The sequence below is a fragment of the Rhinolophus sinicus genome, chromosome 1, assembly GCF_057876585.1.
Source record: "Rhinolophus sinicus isolate RSI-liver-muscle chromosome 1, RSI-T2T, whole genome shotgun sequence".
Taxonomy (NCBI): Eukaryota; Metazoa; Chordata; class Mammalia; order Chiroptera; family Rhinolophidae; genus Rhinolophus; species Rhinolophus sinicus.
Window position 1 is genome coordinate 72,047,842 of NC_142501.1, and position 23,148 is coordinate 72,070,989.

At 35.0% G+C, this 23,148-nt stretch overlaps 1 protein-coding gene across 1 annotated transcript; it reads left to right on the forward strand.

Annotated features, from left to right (window-relative positions):
* Positions 1-1,259: 1,259 nt before the first annotated feature.
* Positions 1,260-21,214, forward strand: GLIPR1L2 (GLIPR1 like 2). The gene is made up of 6 exons (XM_019755027.3): positions 1,260-1,497; positions 7,488-7,733; positions 9,806-9,909; positions 17,403-17,488; positions 20,747-20,773; positions 20,856-21,214. Exons 1-6 carry the CDS (start codon positions 1,264-1,266, stop codon positions 21,212-21,214), a joined length of 1,056 nt encoding a protein of 351 aa, XP_019610586.3. The 5' UTR covers positions 1,260-1,263.
* The last annotated feature ends 1,934 nt before the right edge of the window (positions 21,215-23,148 follow it).

Genomic DNA, 23,148 nt, shown 5'->3' on the forward strand with positions numbered 1-23,148 from the left:
TTGCTAGTTTTCTAAATTGTAAGGTACTTGGAAGCAGGGTCTGTGCTTGTCTATTGGTCTTTCTCAACCCCCTAACACATTATCTGGTAATTAATATTTACTAAAAGACATGAATAAAACCATCTTGTGAAGTCTATTGCTTTCAATTGTGTACACCATAGATAATTTTTTTAAGCCCATTTCTTTTTAGATATTTTGGCCAACCAGTTACAATGCTGCCTTTGTGGCAAAATTCTGCCCAAGTAGCACTGATTTTGAGTATCTCCTTAATGCTATCAAGCACAATAGGTTATATGCAAATGTGTACCCTCAAACAAATATATGCTTTTATTTCGTGCCTAGAATTTATATTCTTCAAAGCAAGTACTCTTAAGCAAGATGTTTGGAGGTAAAAGCCCAGGCCAAAACTTGCTAGGACACTAGCCATTTTTGTCTGAAAGAAGAAATGAAAACAGTAATTTTTTATCTATTGTGAACTAGAAATTTGACACAGATTAATATTAATATTCCACGTTGTCTAGAAGGTGCTGGTGAATGAAGAGATGGAAATATTTTAACCTTATGAGAATTTGATGATCCCTAGTTTGCCCCCTAAATGCTGGGCTTTCCAAACTTCTATTTATTTTGTGGTTTCCCACAAAGGATCATTAAAACAGAAGGAAAATCTCAATGAGGAAGTCCTCCTTAAAGAGGATATTTTTCTGTCAATGAGGAAAAGAAAAGGTGCGTCCTGCATTAAACTCCCAATTCAACAGGTAAGAAAAAACCAAATAACTGAATTTTCATCAATATCACAGAAGAATGATCGTTTACCTTTGCATAGTTAGAAGATTCCCCAGACATGTGAATTACTCAGCCACCGGCATTTACTGTACAGATGGCTCATTAATAAACGATGACATCATTTGGTGTCAGAAATCAACTCTGGATAATAGCTAGCTACATTAATTAGTTTAAGTGACAAGCCTGCACTCATTTAACCCAAGCCTCTCTTTTATTTTTTTCCACTTCGTGGTCAACGTTTTAATTCACAAGAAATATATATAATGTTTTCATTTTTTATACAAACTGCACCCAAGCCTCTCTTTAATGAGCTCAGCCGACAGTTACGAGCTTCCCCCACCAGGAAGTCCTGGCTTCCGCTCAGGCTTTCCCCTCCGCTCCGAGCGAGGCGGGGCAGGGCTACTCCGCCCCGCCCCGTAGATTGGCAGGTGACCGAGGCAGCCGGCGCGTGCGCACTGGCCTAGCTGCGACCGGTGAACAATGGAGGCTCCAAGGAGCTTTGCCAGTGAGTGGTACGTCCCATCGCTCCCGCTAACGCGACGGTGTGTTGTGAAGCTGTGGCTCTGTGAGCTCTGGCTACTGCTGGTGGCTTCCGGTTTGAGCGAGAAATTTTTGCCACACGAAGAGGACGTAAGGTTTATCAATGAGTACGTGAACCTCCACAATGAGCTCCGAGGCAACGTCACGCCCACAGGGGCTAACTTGCGCTTCATGGTGAGGCCCCGAGGCGGTTGGCCGAACCTCCAACAACCCTTGTCTCGATGCACTCCCTCTGCCTGACAAAGTCTGGGCCACTGCTCTGAGGCTTAAAGATCGCGAGGAGCCGCACTTTTAGTTTGCGTTTAAAACTACGTACACGTAAAGTTGATACACTCAAGAAATTAAAACCACTGTCACTCTAACACTTATTACCAAGATTTTGCACAGGGCTGGGACCAGGGTGTGTAGAAGCTCGCGTCTGAGGTGCAAAATGTAAGGGGCTTCACTTCGAGAAAGTGATAGTTTAATGCAATATATATGTTAATTTCAAATCAATGCAAAAATATCATTGATGAAGACAATATCAGTTTAAAAGACAGGATCTTTGGCCTTGACTTGGAGGCAAGTGAGGCACTCAGAATGATGCAAGTGAAAAGTCAGATCCTGTTTTTATTTAAAATTTTCATTTTTTTTCATCCTGGATGTTTTTACATTAATTTTGCCTTTTAAAAATATTACTTAGCTTGATTATTGAGTTTTTTGGTATCCACCCTATATTTTGCTCCTGAGGGAATGTCTCAGTCACCTCACCCTAGTCCAGCCCTGATTTTGCATTCCCTCACAGTGTTGTTTGTGCTTCTTTCCCATCCCCTCCCCCCATTTCTATTTAACATCTCACCAAGGTTCCCTTGTTGCTAGAGTCTTCCCGGTTGTCATAAAAAAGTGACTGCAAAATTTATTGAGTAAATAGCTATTCTCTTATCAGGCAATTAGGAACTTCCAATTTACATTACAAATGATACAGCAAGGACTATCTCCCTAGACACAAGTCTCTTCTTCCTAATGATTAGTTCCTTAGTACATACTCCAAAAATGGGATAAATATAAATTAAGGATGTGATATTTTTAATTTATATGATACATGGTAATTGCTATTCTAAAGAGTTGTGCCAAATTAAGCAAGTACCAGCCGTATATAAATGTTCTGTTTTCACCACATCCCCACTGGCTTGGACATTTTTAATCACTTGCTAAACTGATAAATTATAAAATTTTATTTCATTTCGATGTTAATTTCAAAATGCTATTGTTATTGGACATCTTGTTCATTTTCTTTACCTTTTGTATTGTTGGTGTTTCCTCTTGTTTATATGTTTTCTTATACTAGGATTGAGTACTATTTGCTGAAGATAGTTTTTTCCAAGCCAATTTTTTTTTCTTTAAGATTTTATTGGGGAAGGGAACAGGACTTCATTGGGGAACAGTGTGTATTTCCAGGACTTTTTTCAAGTCAAGTTGTCCTTTCTATCTTAGTTGTGGAGGGCGCAGCTCAGCTCCAGGTCCAGTTGCTGTTGTTAGTTGCAGGAGCGCAGCCCATCATCCCTTGCAGGAGTCGAGGAATGGAACCGGAACCTTGTGGTTGAGAGCCCAGTGGCCCATGTGGGAATCAAACCGGTAGCCTTCAGCATTAGGAGCATGGAGCTCCAACCACCTGAGCCACCAGGCTGGCCCTCCAAGCCAATTTTTATCTTTTTAATTTAATCATAGAATTTGGGGATATTTGAGAGTTTTAGCTATTCTCCCCCTACTGATTAGGTCTATTTCTTCCAAGTTTGAAGATTAGCCTTCCTTCTGATTATTAATAAGCACACAATACTTTATAATGAAACTTTTTAAAGGTTATATATTTCTAATCTCTAAGTATTGTATTTCAAACATAAAGAAAAACATTAATATAGCGGACACCTGTTAAAAATATATATTAATATTTTTAAAGGAATACTGTATTGAGTACAGTTTAAAGCCCCAACCTAAACTTTTACCCTTCTCTTCTTTCTAAAAGTTGGTGTGTATTTTACCATGCTTTGCTAGGATGTGAATAGTAGCTATAAATAGATAGACTATCATAATAGTACAGCCTTCTTAGAACTTTTCCTTGACAGGTTTGAAAATCATATATTTTATTTTTAGTTTTTACTGGTTATTAACATTTTAATATACGTATAACTTTACAAAGTCTAAAGTTAATCAACATCTATAGCCTCCTTCCAAATATAAAAAAGATCTTACAACACAAATTCTTAAAGGGTATGAAGTGATATGCCATTATGGTTCTGATTTGCATTTCCCTACAGTACAGTTATGTCGAGCATCTTTTCAGGTGTTTATTGGCCATTTGCATATCTTCTTTTGAGAAATGTCTATTCAACCCTTTGCTCAATATTTGGTCAGGTTTTCCTGTTGTTCATTGAAGGAATTATTTATACATTCTGGATATTAATCCCTTATCAGATGTATGATTTGTAAATGTTTTCTCTTGTTCCATAGGTTTCCTTTTCATTGTGTTCATAGTATCCTTTGATGCACAAAAGTTTTTAATTTTGATGAAGTCTAATTTATCTATTTTTTATCTTATTTGCCTATACTTTTGGAGATATATCAAAGAAATAATTGCGAAACCTAATGTCATGAAGCTTTTCCCCTTTGTTTTCTCTAAGAATTTTATAGTTTTAGCCAACAATTATATGAAAGGCACTTAATATGACCAATCATCAGGGAAATGCAAATCAAAACCACAATGAGATATCACCTCGCACCTGTTAAAATGACTATCATCAAAAAGACAAGAGGTAGGGCTGGCCTGGTGGCTCAGGCGGTTAGAGCTCCATGCTCCTAACTCCGAAGGCTGCCAGTTCGATTCCCACACGGGCCAGTGGGCTCTCAACCACAAGGTTGCCAGTTCACTTCCTCGAATCCCGCAAGGGATGGTGGGCAGCGCCCCCTGCAACTAAGATTGAACATGACACCTTGAGCTGAGCTGCCACTGAGCTCCAGGATGGCTCAGTTGGTTGGAGCACGTCCTCTCAACCACAAGGTTGCAGGTTCGACTCCCACAAGGGATGGTGGGCTGTGCCCCCTGCAACTAGAAACGGCAACTGGACCTGGAGCTGAGCTGCGCCCTCCACAACTAAGACTGAAAGGACAACAACTTGAAGCTGAACGGCACCCTCCACAGCTAAGATTAGAAGACAACTTGACTTGGAAAAATGTCCTGGAAGTACACACTGTTCCCCAATAAAATCCTGTTCCCCTTCCCCCTTCCCCAATAAAATCTTAAAAAAAAAAAAAAAAAAAGACAAGAGGTAAGCGTTGGCAAGTATATGGAGAAAAAGGAACTCTTATGCACTGTTGGTAGGAACGTAGATTGGTTCAGCCACTGTGGGAAACATGTTGTATATTGGTTTGATATGATTTTAAATCCATTTGTATATGACAAAAATGAAGTTGTTTTTCAAAGTTGTATTGACATAAAAGTGAGGTAAGATGTGTCAGGATGTCATCATCTCATCTGTTGTTGACAAGCACTTAGGAGCTCTGCTGCTGAGAGACATTGCTGGGGGCTTATCAATAAAAAAACATCTGAAGAAGCAGCTATGGCAAGGGAACATTCAGACTATAAATACTGAGAGTTTGAGAGGACTATTCAAGAGTTTTGGTCGGGTCAGGGCCACTCTGTTGACCTAAATAGCTCTTTGGAGACCTTGCGGCATTAGCTCGTACCATAATAAAGGCTGCTCTTTTATTGGCAGTGGCCAAAGCAGTGCAGCAGTTCCATGAAGGAAATCAGCTTGCCTACCAACACCTATGCCATCGTTCCCTAGCAATGTGCTCTACCAACAAATGGCTTTTTCTTTTTTGCTGGCAGCTGGACATCAGCTCTAAAGCTGTCTTTCCTGAGTCCCAGCTCGTAAAAAGTACACCTCAACTAAATTTGGACTTTATTCCCTTCGTCTCCCCTTGCCTGGAACAATAGTGTAATTAAACTATCATTGCTTTGGAGTATGTTATTTTTTATTGGCTTATTAAGAGACATCCTGTAACTATCGGCTTACAGAATTATTGTAATTCCTGTAATGAACCTATGTTCAATAAAATACTGGCAAAACAAATTTAGTTTGTGAGCATAGTTTTGCCACCCAAAACAAAACAAAATAGTATGTAGGGTCCTCAAAAAATTAAAAATAGAACGACCATATGACCCAACAATTCCACTTCCGGGTATATATCCAAAGGAAAACAGGATATCAAAGAAATATCTGTACTCCCATATTCATTGCAGCATTATTTACAATAGCCAAGATATGGAAACAATCTACGTGTCCATCAATGAATGAATGGATAAAGGAGTATATATACAATGGAATATTATTCAGCCATGAGAAAGAAGGAAATCCTGCCATTTGAAACAAATTAGATGGAACTTGAAGTCATTATACTAAGTGAAATAAGGCAGTCAAAGAAAGACAAAAGCTGCATGGTGTCATTTATATGTGTAATCTAACAAAAAAACAAATATGTCACAGAAACCAAGAGTAGAAAAATAGTTTCCAGTGCTGGAGGTAGGAGAACTAGGAAGAGGTTGGTAAAAGCGTAGTGACTGTAGTTGATAACACTGTATTATATAATTAAGAAAAAGAAAATTTAGCCTTTTTTCAATTGTAATTTTATTCATGGCCGAGCAAAGGAATTTGTGATATCACAACTAATTTGCACATCATCATGGCAAACAATGAAGTAAAGAATTTGGAATTGAGAGTTAGACTTCCTGGATTTAAATTAGGCTTCACAATTTACTGCCTATAAGTGGGTAAAACTAAACTATTTAACTTGTTTGCATTTTTGTTACTTCCTTTGTGGAACAGAAAAATTAATAATAATGCATACCTCATAAAGATTATTTTGAACATTGAGTGAAATAATGCATAAAAAACAGAATAGTGACTAGTACATAGTAAGTACCTGTAGTAAGCACCTGGTGTGAAAAATATGCAAAATAAGGCATAATGTAGAAGGATGGTCCATGAAACATTGTTTGCAAATGAGAAACAATCTTAAGGGCCACTAATCGTGGAGTGGTGACATTTATTATGTGCTATCCATACTAAAGAATACCATGTAGAGATTGTAAAAATTAGGTATATATAGTTGTGCTAATATGGAACAACCTAAGTTAAAACTGCAAGTTTCAGGCCAATAATATTGTGAATGGTATGATTACAAGAGTACAAGAGGAAAAAAAGTCATAAAATACTCATTTAAAACATCCGTTTGTAGGAGAACTGACTCTGGGTGGTGAACACACAATGGAATTTATAGATGATGTAATACAGAATTGTACACCTGAAATCTATGTAATTTCACTAACAATTGTCACCCCAATTAATTTAAAAAAAAACCCATCCATTTGTATCTTATATATGAATGTGTGTATATAGAGATAGAGAAATATATACAGAGCAATTTTCTTAAACAATGATTATCTTTGGGGAGGGAAATAGTTGAGGGGGAGGTATTCTAAAGGCCTGATTTGTTTATTTTCTATATTGTATATATGTGTAATCTATTACATTAATTCAAAAAACTCTCAGGAAATCTTAGCATTAGTTTTCAGAAATGTTTACTTTCAGATACACTGCAACACATGTACTTAGTGTTTTTATTTTACTACTGTTTTGCTGATTTTACTATGTATTGTTTTTGTTCTTGTCCTAAACTATATAATGAATTTAATGAGCCTCTAAATAATGACAAAAGTACACATTTCTGGATATTTCCAGATAGCTAACCAGGTAGCAGCATCTTGTGAAATTTTCTCACATTTCTGGGAATAGCCATAAAATTTAAATATACCTCTTTTAGAACATTACTAACTACCATGTGTGTTAAAATTTTATATATATGTATAATATCCCGAGTTGTGGTCCTAACAGTAAGCAACTGGAGGAAAAAAATTTATGCCTGAATTCATATTTTATTCTTCACAATACAATAATTTGCATAAATTCAGTGCTCAATAAATAGTTCTTAGAATATTTTAAATGATCGTATTACTATGTAGAATTGTTTTCCTTAAATCTATGAGAACTCAAGAAAAATAATTTAGGGCACAGAGAAACCTCATTATTATTATTTTGTTTTATTTGCTTTTTGTATTTTTTTTCCAGACTTGGGATGTAGCTTTGTCACGGACTGCTAGAGCATGGGGTAAAAAATGTGTGTTTAAGCGTAATACTCATTTAGAAGAAGTAAAAATGGCCCATCCTAAATTTAATGGTATTGGTGAAAATATGTGGGTCGGCCCTGAAAATGAATTTACTGCAAGTATTGCTGTCAGAAGTTGGTATGCAGAGAGGAAAAAGTACGATTTTGAAAATGACAGTTGCTCTGGTAACTGTTCTAATTATATACAGGTATCTAATTTTTATATTATTAATTTAATAAACTATTTAATTGCTTTGTTATTAAGTTTTTATTGATAATGTTTCAATTTTATAAATAAACTCAAATGGTAAAATTATTACTTCTAATAGAATCAAAATTCTTATCAGTCCTAGATCTTCAAAATGTGTATAATTCCATCTCTTATGTGAGCCATACAATTAAAACATTCCCTTAAATAAAGGAACTCTAATCTCCAGATTCAAAGATGAAAAGTGCTTCTCTAAAAACAATGCACACTGGAAAAGGAAATAAGAAACAACACATAAAAATTATTTTTTTAATTGTTGATTATAAACATAAGCATAGAGTTGATATTTTTGCACAGATCAGTACACATATTACTGTATAACTGATTGATTAAAATGTTTAAAGTGCAAATTAATAGTATCATTACCCTTCCTCATGTCTAACAATCCACCATTACACTTTATAGTCCATGAATACTGAACCACTTGTTATTTCCTGTACATACATATATTAATATTATTTCACACATCACATAGTTTTATACTCATCTATATATGATATTACACTAAGGGCAGGGGATTTGTCTTCTTATCTGTATATTCTCAAAACAACATGACACTATTTAGGTATTCAATAAATATTTGTATCAGGAAATTATTGAATAAACTTCCAAGCTGATTTAAAATATGATTATTTTTCAATCAGTAGACTCTGATGTCATGTTTTATGTAGAAATTAAAATCTTGGAATTTTTTCATGCTGAACTTACGTCTTTCTGTTTCATCAAATGAATCATGTTTCAAAAAATATTTGATCTTTCTTATTCTAGAAAGTTTTAGTGGTTCTCTATGGTCTTATTCATATAAAAGCTAGACTCCTTAATATTATTTCAATACTCTCAATAAAACTAACCAAGTCTACTCCCTGACCTATTCCTCTGAATTTCTTACTCCTTAATTCTAGTACCTTAGACATTTTTGTTTCCCGCTTTTGACCTGACTAACTGTAACGATTGCAGACATTCTATTCTCTCGTCTCTTAATGCATCACTCTATTTCTTTAAAAATCATACTTTTAAACCACTAAGTCTTGAGATAAAGAGAAAAAGAAAACAGAAATGGTTCCTCTCTCTCACACAGAGGTTAACAAAACAAAGCAAGTCCTTTTTTTTAACTTGAAAGTGTTAGAAGTATTAGTCATACAGAGAATTTCTAGAATGTCTTTAATTACTCTAGTATTTTTACTCTAATTTAAGGTGTTTTTCCTTTTATAAGAACCAGCTAGCTATCTTCTTAATTTTTTAAATGACTCCATTTTATAATGACCCCAGACTCCATTTTATAATGGAATTTCTTCAACAAAAGAAAAGAGAAACATTAACAGCATTCAATTACTCCTTACTCTTGTATTGCTTTTCCTTCCCTTCTATAATTTTAGTGTCTTCCTTTTTCTCCCTTCTATTCACAACTTCCATTCTTCCAAACCTTTTCTCCTTCTTTTCTTCTTCCTCTATGCCAATAACTTAGAACTCTTAGATTCAAAAAGAGGTTGAAAATCGATTCAGCAGGTAGGCCTTCCTTTGGCTCTAATGCAGGGGTGTCAAAACTGCGGCCCGCGGGCCAACTGCGGTCCGCAATCCATTGTTAATTGGCCCACAGCAAATTCCAAAAATATATTTAGTTTACTTAAATAAACCAGGTGAGGCAATACGTACTTCACCTCGAGTGAGTGGCCCGACTGTTTGTGTATTTTACCGCATATGGTCCTTGGTGAAAACCATTGAAAAAAGTTTGGACACCCCTGCTCTAATGCATTAACCTGATTCAGAGTTTCTCAAAATCTTTATCTACAGTATTGGTAGAACCTATTAAAGTGCTTCTCTAAAAATACAGTATTGGAAATGCTCCCCTAAACCCATCATAATTCTCTACCTGCATCCAAATGAAGAATAGTTCATATTTCTTAAATTGTTTAGTTAAAAGTTCTATATGAGTTGAATATATTATTATTTATAATATGACAGAATAAATGTTTAGAATTAAATTTCATGTTTTCCTTGAATATTTTATTTTAGCTCGTTTGGGACAAGTCTTACAAAGTTGGTTGCGCTGTTACTCCATGTTCAAAAATTGGAGGTGTTAAACATGCAGCAATTTTCATATGCAACTATGCACCAGGGTAAGTTACTTCAAATTTTAAAAAGAATATAAAAATAAATGGGGAATTTTCTAAGGTTAAGTTTTCCTAACTTTCAATATAGTCTTATAAATGTCTTTGTTAAGTATAAAATAATTAAATATAAGATTAATTAAAGATTTTATATTAAAATATTTTGAATTCCATAATGAAATAAATCATAATTTGGGCATATTGATATTACATATAGATTAGCCAAGTATTACTTCCTAAAAAGGAGTTTTTAACTTTGGTATTATTTCATAATATTTATCCTTAGCATAGACTAATATCTAATTAGCATAGACTTTAAATGATTTTCCAAAATAGTTTATTCCTATATTGACAATAAAAGTCAAAGGAAAATCAGGTTAAATGTGTTGAAATATATGTTGTACAAATTATTTCAGGAGTACATCAGTTTTGTAACATGAAGAACACTTTTAATTGACTATTTTTTGGAGGTTGAATTAATAATTGAGGCAAATATCTTATGAATACATATAAGGAATCATAATATCTCAGGAAAAAGAGTACTTTAGAAGTCTTCTAGTCGAGAATAAACTCAAAATGGATTAAAGACTTAAATGTAAGATCTGAAACCAGAAAACTCCTAAAAGAAAATATAGGAAGTAAATTTGCAGACATTACCCTTAGTAATATTTTTACTGATATATCCCCTTGGGCAAGGGAAGTAAGAGAAAAAATAAACATGTGGGATTACATCAAACTAAAAAGTTTTTTCATAGCAAAGGAAACCACCAGTAAAACAAAAAGACATCCTACTGAATGTGAGAAGACTTTTGTCAATGATACATCTGATAAAGGGTTAATATCCAAAATTTATAAAAAACTCATTCAACTCAACACCAAAAAACAAACAACCCAATTAAATAATGGCCAGAGGACATGAAAAGACAATTTTCTAAAAAGGACATACAAATGGCCAACAGACATATGAAAAATGCTCAACCACACTAATCATTAGAGAAATGCAAATAAAAGCCACAATGAGATACCACCTCACTCCAGTCAGAATGGTTATCATCAATAAATCAACAAACAACAAGTGCTGGTGAGGATGTGGAGAAAAGGGAACCCTCGTGCACTGTTGATGGGATTGCAGATTGGTATAGCCACTGTGGAAATCTGTATGGAGGTATCTCAAAAAACTGGAAATGGAATTACCTTATGACCCAGCAATTCCACTCTTAGGTATCTATCCAGAGAAATCCAAAATGCTAATTCAAAAAATATATGCACCCCTATGTTTATCGCAGTGCTATTCACGATAACCAAGATATAGAAAACCGAAATGCCCATCAGTAGACGACTGGATTAAGAAATTGTGGTATATTTATACAATGAAGTATTACATAGCCATAAAGAAGAATGAAATCTTACCATTTGCAATGATATGGATGGACCTCGAGAACATTATGCTAAATGAAATAAGTCAGAGTGAGAAAGACAAATACTATATGATCTCACTTATATGTGGACTCTAAAGAATAGAATAAATGAACAAACTAATCAGAAATGGTCTCAAGAGGTACAGAGGAAAAACTGAGGATTGCTAGATGGGAGCTGGGTGGGGATGAGGGAGAAGGTGAAGGGATTAGAAAGCACAAATTGGTAACCACAAATTGCCACAGGGATACAAAAGACAGTTTGGGGAATATAATCAATAACGTTGTAAAGATTTTGTAGGGTATCCGATGGACACCTGTCTTATTAGGAAGACCACTTCATGGACGGTGTAGATGCCTGAACAATGCAGTATACAACTGAAGCCGAAGCTAAAATAACTGAATGTCAACTATAATTTTATATATAGTCACAGGATGTGGAGTACAGCATAGGGAATAGAGTCAATGGAATTGTAACAGCTATATACAATATCAGAGAAGTAATAGATTGGGAGAAGGGGTTTATCACTTTGTGAGGGATATAAATGCCTAACTATTACATTGTTTTGTACACCTGAAACTAATAAAAAAAAAAAAAAGTCTTCTAGTCAAGCTATCCATATGAAATTTAAATTCTTTCTTAGCATGAGATTATGTACCCTATACCTGAATACCTTCCTACAACAGGAAGTAACTACCTTCAAAATGATGATAACCATTAACTCAAGGAAGATCAGGATATGTGTTTTATGTTTGAACTCATTAGGTAGAAATATAAATGTAGGAAATATAAATTAATCATGAAAAAAAAACTAGCTATATGAAGGTATGGGATAAGTTTCCAAGTAGAGAGAACTGATAATATTAAGTGCCCTGAGGTAGAAACAAGTCACAGTTCTGAATGAGATCACTTTTTGAGAGCGTGAGTATGGAAACTTAATTTAGGAACTAAGTCTTAGAGTGCTACAATATTTCAACTCAGCCAAATGAGCTAGCCAAGGAAAAAGAAGAGAGGTTAAAAGATAAGAGAGAAACCAAAACAATGCTGGTAAGAATACTTGGAAGCCAAGCGAATAACTTGAGTCAAGATGCCCAAAGTGATTAATTTCATGAAATACTCCTGAAACAATGAAAAATAAAAAATGAGGAAGAAGAGATGACAATTCCATTTGTTAAGCGCAGGTATTTGGTTACCTTAATAACAGTAGTGAACGCAGGGGTATCCCATAGCTATAGTGATAAGATGAAGCTACTGCTTGCTAGAGTTACTCTTCTTTTCACCTACCTGTCTCATAGGCTTCTTTGTCTTGAAATTTCTATCAACCACATGTCCTTTGATACAAATATTGGCAAGTCTACTTGTGAAGGATTTAGGTTGGAACATATATTAGTCAACTTAATCCAAGTTTTATTTGATATGTACTCAAAATAGTCAGTCATAACTATTTTTCTTAAGAATAGTTGGTAGAAAAATAAATCCATCATAGTATTATGAAACACTGAGTAGAAATGAACATAAGAGAGCCAAATTAAAAATTAGAATGTGTGGTGGGCTGAATAGTGGTCCCCCAAATGATATATCCAGGTCCTAATTCACAGAACCTGTGAATATTAACTTACATGGCAAAAAACTTATGAAAATATGTGATGAGTTTATCCTGGATTATTTGGCTGGGCCCTAAATGCAATCATATGTATCCTCATGAGAGAGGGGGAGGGAGATTCCTCACTAGATACATAGAAGAGGAGGACGCACGCGGAGAAAGAGGTTGGAGTGATATATCTACAAACCGAGAAACTCCTGAAGCCACCAGAAGCTGGAAGAGTCAAAAACTTCTCTGAGCCTTTGGAGGAAGCATAATATTGCCAATACCTTGACTTTGGACTTCATGCCCTCAAAATGAAGACAATAAATTTCTGTTGTTTTAAACTACCCAGGTTGTGGTAACTTGTTAAAGTAGCCACAGGAAACTAATACAGAATTGGAAAATAAGACAGATTTGGCCATAGAGAAAATATGAGTCAATGATAACACTGAAAATTTCTCTCAGAACACAAAGATGGAGAATAGAAATCGAAATATATATGAAAAAAGGAGAGGAAATATATAGGGCAGATAAATCTATAAATGCAAATTGGTGCTCCTAAAGAACAGAGAAAAATAAATGGAGCAGAAATAATCAAAGAAAAGAAAATATTTCTAATCTATAAAGATACCCATGTAAAGATTAAGATAGCTTATAATGTATCAGAAAAAGGGAACTGAAAAAATATTTACATATATCATTTTCCAGTGGTTATTTTTCAATTTCAAAGATACAAAAGGTTACACACATAAGGCAGCTTGATTGCTCTTTATGTGGAATCAACCTCAAAGGTGAAGACTTATATATTTCTAAGCAAAATAAAACAGCATTGATTAGACTAGCCTTGAACTTCTTAGTATGACTTAAGATGTGTATTTGAGGGAAAAGAGGCCAAAGGGATCTAGGATTGACAAAAATGATTTGAATCTAAGGCGGGATCCTTAAAGGAAGTGAATCATAATGTCCAAAATTACTTAGTAAAGAAAATTTTCTTTGATAGTTAAGAAAACACAGTATGGCAGGCGGTGCCACTCTCTTAACTTCATGAACAGCAGCTAGAATATATATCCCAGCCTTCCTAGAAGTTGCATAAAGCCATGTGACTGAGTTTTGGCCAATGGGATATAGGCCACTTTAGGCCCAGCCTTTAAAAACTTCCTACATGATCCATCCCACTCTTGGTCTTCCTTCCTCTACTAGCTGGATACAGAGACTCTGTACAGGGTACGATGCAGAGGGTGGCAGAACCACAAGGTGACAGGGGCCAGTGCCTCTGAATGACTACATGGAGAAAAGCTCTCCTCCACTACTGCCAACGCCCATGGACTAGGACATGAATTCTGCCTGCCATAGCATGGAAATGGCAAGGAAAGGTCAGAGTCGGGATAGAGTTGGAAGGTGGAGCCAATAATACCTACCAATAGATTTTTCTTTAGGGGTGAATGGAATAGAATAATCAAGGGTGATGCCTGTCTTCAGTCTGAGCAACTGGATGAATGGTGATTCCATTATATCAGACAAGGACGAGTTACAGAGGAGCAGAACTTGAGGGTAGATCAAGTGTTCTATTTCCAACACATTAGGTGGAAAAATATATGTGGGAAATGTAAATACAAATGAGCAGCCACAGATGAAGTTCTGAGACAGGTTTCTCACTCGTAGTGGGAAATGCAGGTCTAAAGGCCCTGGAGCAGAACTGAGTTCTGAATGAAATTACCTTGTGAGAATGTAAGTATGGAAAACAGAAGATTCTTAAGGACTAAGCCCTACATCACTAAAATATTTCAACTTCAGGCAGGGGAGCCAGCAAAAAAGTATAAAGAGAGGCTAGTCAGGTAAGGGGGAAACTAGAACTGGGCTGGCAGATTTTTAAAATAACATTTAGACTTGCTTTCTCATCAGTCTATTTTCATTATATGTGAGGTTGTTCTCTTTCCATGCTTTCCTGGATGCACAATAATTTATGATTCAATGATATATCATAATCATTTAGACATTTTGAATAGCAGTTTAAATACACAAAATGCAAACACTGTATGTGATTCATTTGAAGTGATGACAATATGAAGAGCTATGACAAGTTCACAAATGAACAGTGACAACCATATGACATTCACTGCCTGGCCAACTGTGATTTTAATACACCATCAATATTAACATGTATCTTGATTTCAGAGATATTGAAATATGAAAAAATGGATATCTTAAAATTATGAAACGTAGTATATAACTGAAAGAAAAACTTTATAAAAAATATGTAGCCTTACTATGTATGATAAAATAAAAACATGTTATATTAAATATTTCATTCCAAGTTAAATATAACATTCTAAACTATCTCATATTTTAAAAAGTTAGTTGTAAAACACTAAATCTGATTTCATAACGCATTTAATAGCTCATAACTTACACTTTAAAAAATAATTCCAATTTAGAATACTTTATATAAATGTTTGGCAATGAAGAGAAGAAATGGGGTAGATGTGTAGAGTGAAAGCGATTATTTATAGTTTGGGTTACTAATTCATTTTTATAAGCTAAAGAAAGCCATCAATAAATAAAGAGTGATAGAATATATTAGAACATATAAGTGATGGGGTAAGAATTGAAAGAGCAAGTTCTCTCTGGAAAAAGGCACAAGGAGAGAATTATAAGAAGAGAAAATGTAGAAAAATTCTTAATAGTGAATATTTTTCAGCCTTTCTTGTTTAATGGGCCTCATGAGGGTTTAATCTATTATATTGATTTTTCAAAAGAAAAGATTTGTAGATTTATTTATCCTTTCTCATTCCTTTCTTTTCTATTTTATTATTGTGAGTCATTCAATGCTCCAAGTATTTTTTAGGGGAAGGAGCTGTTGTACTGTGGCTGTTTTTGTTAAGATATACAACATTCCTTTATCTTTAATCCTAATTAATGTTGAAGAAATTTGCAGTTATATATTTTCCTCAGATTACAATTTTTTCTGGACCTTAGATCTCATATGATGCACAGCCTCTTTATTGTTGTTTTCTATGGGTTATAATTTTAGTTCATTTTTTAAAAATATGTTTAATACTTGATACATATTCATGAAAGAAAATTCAAAGGTACCAAGGAGAAAGTAATGTTTCCATCTCTGTCTTCTGATTATCATCCCTAATGTTTTATCCTAAAAGATACATTCTGTGCATATATAAAAGTATATCAATCTGCATATGTGTGTTCATAATTCAAATAGGAGCACACTATTTCCTGTGGTATTCCTTAATTGTTTTACTTAATGATATGATTGGAAATCTTTCCATTTCCATACACGAAGATTTTCCAGATTCTTTTTAAGATTTCTCCAGTGTTATTTTTTTTTTTTTAATGGATGTGTGAACATTTATTTAAACAATACTTTTCTTTTTATGGACATTTAGGCTATTTTGTTATTTTTGTTGCAAGCCTTAATTATCCAGGTAGATATGTAACTCTCACATGAGTTACTATCTGTAATATGATTTCATAGTCATGGAATTACTAGGCCAAAGACCATGTGTATCTTTAATTTAAATAGATATTGCTAAATATCTATTCATCATGGCCACATCATTTTTCTATTACAAAATTATTTTTACATCAACATGGGTATAGTTACCGATGAGGCCATCCAGGCAACATGCCCTTATCTAGGGCCTGGACACATGTCCGATAAGTGGCAATATAAGGAAGGTATGGCCAGATCTGAGACTAAGAAAAGTTCCAGGGATTTATATGCCTAATTTTTGTTTTTATACCTTCCAATACACACTGAATACATAAGCAAAAACCTGTTTAAATGACCAAAGTTAATGACCCACTGCTCACTCAAAAATATCTTTTTCCAGGCTATCTCCCTGTCTTTCTTATCCCAGGTCTTTTATATAAGCTTCCCAATTCATATCTTCTTTTGGGGCCTCTTTTCCTTACTTAGCTTTGGGCAATTAATGTAAAAATTTCTCTCTTTTCCTCTACGTTCTGTGCAATGGATTAAACCAACTTTATAAAATTCCATTAAATTCCATACTTATTTATGTATTATGTATTTTTCATGTAGATCTCAAAGTAATCCATGCAACTGGGTCTCTGGGACAATAGGCACTTCAGTATTTTGCATACTCTTCAGAAAATTAATTATGTCACTTCTACAGAACTTTTTATACATTTGTGCCAACCAGAAAGCAATTAATTATAAAACATTCTATAAAGTCCATTTTTAAAGGAAAATTTTGCTACAAATATAGATGAAAGAAGCTTTAAAACTTACTCATATTTAACTTATAATACTTTGTTTCAAGGAAATGGGAATTAGTTTCAGAAGAGACTGTTTTCTGGGGTAAAAAAGAAGGGGAAGATAACATCTCCCATTTAAGTACTTCCTTGAGTCCTTTTTCTTAATTAAATCACCTTTATAAACTAAAAATGGGTAACCATATTATTTAAATAACATATAAAATTTGAGACATTTTCTAACTAAATGTTTTCTGCTTTTTTGCAGAGGGACTCTGATGAGAAGGCCTTATAAACCAGGAGTAATTTGTAGTCAATGCAGCAAATATGACAGATGCACAGATTTTCTATGCAGTAAGATAAAGAAAATAACTTTAACATGAAAAAAATCCATAATGCATTACGACCACAAGAAAAATGAAGTGTTGAACACTAGTTTTTCATTGTCACGTTATTATTGTTCCTTTGATCAGAATGGTTATTATATTATCAAAGGAGGGTTGAAACAGTATCATCTTTAGATTTTTCTAAACTACACAGCCTTTTCTACCCACTCTTACCTCTATTCCTGCCCCTAAGGCCATACCACAATGTCTGAAAAAAGGAATGAGAACAAGTTATATCCTGAAAAAGCTTCACAGTTAATTCTTGAGATAGCAGCTTATTTGAGAATGACTGCTCGGAAAGATGAGATGTTCCACAATATTTATAAATAGAAAAGAAATAAAGTAGCAAATATTTAGTTTCCCTCCACTCCAAATATTCAAAAGATAAAAGTAGAATACGTGTTTGATTAAACTTTTCTTTTAGTTTTTCCAAACACAAGACCATATAATCCAAAAGTATAACTATACCTGGTATACATGATGCTTAGAGATGTGGTGAGGGATAAATTCAGACACTACATAAGGGGAATGTTATGCTTTTGTGTTAAAGAAAGTAGTGGATGGTTTCATCATAATGCCACTGCTGGCGTGCATCTGCCCTAACATTTCTGCCCTTGGTTTACTTGAATCAAGGTGCAAAGTCTTACTCTTCCCCTTCCCCTTTTCTTTCTCTTCCTGAAAAATTCAATCCTAAGGCCATTAGGTATTTCAGAACAAGGTAGGCGTCCACACAGAGGGCAGCCAGGTGCGATGTGTTAGAGCCTAAGCAGGATAACAAGGAATCCACACACAGTGCAGTGGACATAGGGAGACAGACTAAGCAAGGTGGTAATGGTGGTGGCCACATGGGGATATGGTCTTATATTGGAAGTTAGCACCCTCATGGGGCAAATCAGTGTCCATGAATCATGACGTCAGGCTTGGGATATCAGAGACAGATCAGGATGAAGGAATATGTCCATGCAGATGTGACTCAGTATGTGGTATCTGAGCCCAAGCAAGGTGAGGAGGGCATCAGCGTGGGGTGGGAGGGAGAAGCCTGGCACAGAGAGCATCAGCATCTGAGAGGTGAGGAAGGCCTGGAGGGATGGGATGGCACTGGGTTAGAGCCCAAGCAGAGTGAGAAGATTCACATAGGGGTGGTCTGGCAAGAGATATTGAAAGCTAAGCAGGTAAAAGAGCATCCATGTTTAGGGGCACCATCACATGAGGTGCCAGAGTTCAAACTAGGAGAGGACAGCTTTAATATGGGGTAGGTGGCCTGGTATGGGAGGGGTCAGAGCCCTAGTGCGGTAAAGACAGATCACACATTGGAGAAGTCCAAGCTGGGTTTCAGAGTCTGAGCAGGGTTGGAGGGAGTCCAAGTAAAGGATCAGCTTATAGGACGCCAGCTTAAATGTGAATTTCAGATAAATGAAAAATATTTTCATTCAAAATATAAGCATATCCCTAAAAAATGTTTGTTGCTTTTCTGAAATTTAAATTTAACTAGGCCTCCTATATTTTTATTTGCTAAATCTGGCAAGTCCACCAGCCTGGTGTGGAGTGTCAAAGCATAAGCAGGATGAGGAGGGTACCCATGTAGGAGAGAGAGAAGAGGCAGTGATGGGAGATTGGAAGCATCCTGGGGAATTGATCAAATAAGTCAATAGATTAAGGATAATGGTAGCTTGTTTTCTCACTGTCAAAACATGCAGTACAAATATGTGAAGGAAGAAAACACTCATGAATCTTATGATTGGAATTTAAGGATTTCATTAAATATAAACATAGATACAAATATTTATATACATACATGCATATATTTCCTAGCTCTGAGATGGCCTTGGAGCAGTGACTCCTCCACCCCCAAAGCAATGAGTACAACTAGCACACAGATCTTGGTTTCTAAATTGTAGTCTGTACTAAAAGGAACCAGGGCTCATTGGAGAAAGGTTGGATTCCATGGCTGGGGCAGAGAAAATAGAAGATAAACCCAGACTATCTTTTTATACTTTAAAACAAGGAAGTACTCAAAGAGTGATAGAGATATGTAACAAAAAGGACACACAAGGACACAGGAGCCATCTTAAAGGGTTCTCACTGGTCAAATCTGGGACAGTTTGAGCATGGAAAAAATAATAGTAATCAATTATAACTCACTGGATAAAATAGGTAACTATGATTCATACTGACATAAATTAATAAGTGAATAAAGTTTGGTAAGGAACAATTATCTGCTTACCTAGTTACCTAGTTCCAAAGCAACTCCCAATAAAAATACTTAATTACTAAGGGGCTAAGAGTAACTTCACAATGGAGATACTTGGCAGAAATCACCCTAATAAAGTGATCAAAGTGAACATAGTTGGCAATGGGAAAAATGAAGAACAAAACCCTACACCACCTGAGATGTGCAATGAGAAGAGCATAGCATCACTTCTGTGGTATTCCCACCAAGGATGCAAAACCTAATCCAATCACAAGATCTCAAACGTCTCTACAGTAACAGTCAAAGCTAAGAGACAATGGAGTGATACCTACATTCTCCTTAATGCGAAAAGGGTCAACCAAGAATTTATGTACAGCCAAACTTATTATTCAAGTATAAGCAAGTAGACAAGAGCATGCCGTAACCTGTGTACACGGTTCTCATCAGCATTTCCTCAATAAACTCCTAGAGGATGACTTTCACCAGAAAGATGGGATGAACGGAAAAGCAAAAAGCTGCACTGAAAAAACTACTCATAAGCATTGAATCTTAATTGGTAGACAAAAAACTAAAACAAATCTGAAGGTGATAATTACAAAACAAAAGAATTAAATGAGGAGAATGAGTAGATTCAGAAAATTAATTTGGAATGATTGCAGGGGGGTGGGGAGGGGAGATGAAAAGAAGAGATGTTATAGAATCCCAGAATACTGAAACTGGAACAATCTTTAGAAGGCCGACGTGAAGTGACTTATATAAGGTGACACACAGTGATTTAGAGACAGAATTAGTACTAGAATTCACATCTCCACACTCATACTTCCCATGCTCCCTCTAGCAGACCAGGCTAATGTTTACTAAAAGAAAATATGGGTGGTACTTCATGACTGGCTACTGATTGGAGGGGAGAAATCAAAGATGATAGCATGATGACTAACAACTAGGGAATGATGTCATTGTTGGAAAAATTATCTTATATTCTAGAGAAAGAAGAAATTTTATGTAATTCCTTACGGACTTTCTTTTCCTTTCTAGGTAACGTGGAGCGTGAACAAGCCATATGTATGTATTGTTGTCCTCTATTTTTTAAATGATTTAACTACTTGATGTGAAATCCCCCTTTCAATTGCTTCTTTATTTACAGATTATCGATTTTGGTATCCGAAATGGGAAGTGCCCCGGCCACTTGTGTGTGATCCACTCTGCATACTTATTTTCTTTTTGAGAGCACTATGTTTTTCACTATGTGCCACAACTGTGCTGGTAATGCAGTCTCATTTTCCAAATGTATTATTGGAAGAAAAGATGATATTTACCCCTGAGGTAATGGGAATAGAGCAAGAAAAGTTGGAGGAAAAGGTAGAGGAGGAGGACGAAGAGGGTATGGAAAAGGGGGAGTGGGAAGAGGAAGTGGAGGAAGAGGAAGGAGAAAAGGAAGAGGAGGAAGAGGAGGAAGAGGAGGAGGAAGAGAAGGAGGAGGAGGAGGAGGAAGAAAAGGAATAAGATGTACATAGGACAAAAGTATAATACCAAAAAAGGCCAAAAAGTTTATAAAAAGAACATTGAGATTCTTAAGGATATGTACAAATCACGATTGCAATACCTTTTATTCCCTTCTCTTTTCAATACTTGTTCAACAAATTTAAATTTAAAAAACAAAGAAACAAAAAAGATGTATTTTATAGTAAATATTATAAGGCAAGCTCTTGGGCACTAAGAACAGATAAAGATGTGATGATAGAAATGCTAAAAAAGATTTGACAGCCTATAATCTTAAAATTTAACTGTTATCCTGATAAAGGAAGAGATTTCCATTTTCTAAATATGTCTGTATCTCTGTGTTTTAAATATTTTTTAAATGAGTTAATAAATTTCTCAAGTATTGAGATCACACATGGAAGGTGCTTAGGACCATCCCAAATTCAGGACAACCATTTAATAACTTTTGGTTTTGTTGTTTTTATCATTACTATCATAATTGTTATTGGTAGTGGTGATCGTGGTGGTAACGATATTTTCCATGTGATATCAAAGCATCAAATACCATTATTTATCTTTGTAGTATATATGTTTGGAATGGTTTAAGTGGTACTTGTACATATTGTTAGGAGACAAATTTATTATTTCTACTTTATGCTCAATATTTCATTCAAGCCTTGCTAAGCTATATAATTTGTTTCTATCAGGGCTAATAAATGTCAAAAGTTTACTTAGTTGTGAATGAGCAATCTGCTTTTGAATTTATGTGATAAAATAAATTTTTAAAAAAATAATTATTTACTTGTTATTTAAAAAGTATAGTAAAGGTTTGTAAATTAGTAACATAAATTAACTACTTACCCCTTGTAATACTAATACATGAAATGAATAAAAATACCTAACACAGCAAAATACATCAAATGGTATAAACTCTATGTTTATTAAATCTATTATATTAAAAGCCTGTTCTTAACTGGGACAAGATGAAAAATATGCAAAAAAAGCCCTGAACTATCTTCTCAGATTTGATAGTTTCTGGTTTTTCGTTTGTTTTCATTTGTTTTCAAGAGCTCTGCTTTATATATAATTTTTTATTTCTATGATGTCAGCCTGTTTTCTACCCAGCCTTCTGAGAAAAATCCTTAGATAGAGAAAAAGCCTGGTTCTCTACAGTGATTGTATTTATTATTATTATTTTACATCTGTATACTATTTCATAGCTCCCAGAGTGCTTTCATGTAATTATTTAATACTCAAAACCATTCTGTGGAGTTGGTATTGCTTCCATTTTTAAAATAAGAAAATAGACTTTGAATTTGTGAAGTGATTCGACTTATGATTGAAAATAAATTAATTTCTGAACATTCTGATACATGAGTAGAAATTCTTCATGATACCATGTTCAATTCCCAGTACGACTAACTTGTTATGTATCTGTATATATAACTTCTACTCTTCTACATCTATTCTTCAACATATCCTCCAAATGTCATGGATTATAATTGTTATAGGCCAGTGGTTCTTAACTAGGGGCAAATTTGCTGCTTCCCCCCAAAGGACATTTGGCAATATCTGGAAACATTTTTGATCATCACGCCCAGAAAGGTGCTGCTGCTAGCTTGTGGGTAGAGACCAGGAATGCTGCTAAATATCCTACAATGCACAGGACAGCTCCTGCAGCAAAGAATCATCCTGTCCAAAATGGCAACAGTGCTGAGGTTGAGAAATTCTACTGTAGGTTTATTTCCACGTGTAAATTATGGATGTATTATATGTTATCATATTTCCTTAAACTCTCATTTTTCTGAAAATTGTTCTTCCATTCTCTTTCCTCACCTTTCCATACCCACAGATTACCATGGGAGCTGTCATTTTGTTACTGTGATTCTTTCTTCCTAGTTTTGGGACGGTCTACTGACCACAGCTGGCCCCAATCACGGTCTTGGGTTTGGGAATCC

Coding starts and splice junctions, on each gene's coding strand:
- GLIPR1L2 (XM_019755027.3), top strand. CDS start 1,264: ATGGAGGCTCCAAGGAGCTTTGCCAGTGAGTGGTACGTCCCATCGCTC. Junction 1,498..7,487: donor GGGCTAACTTGCGCTTCATG/GTGAGGCCCCGA, acceptor TTTTTTTTCCAG/ACTTGGGATGTAGCTTTGTC. Junction 17,489..20,746: donor ATGCACAGATTTTCTATGCA/GTAAGATAAAGA, acceptor TTTCCTTTCTAG/GTAACGTGGAGCGTGAACAA.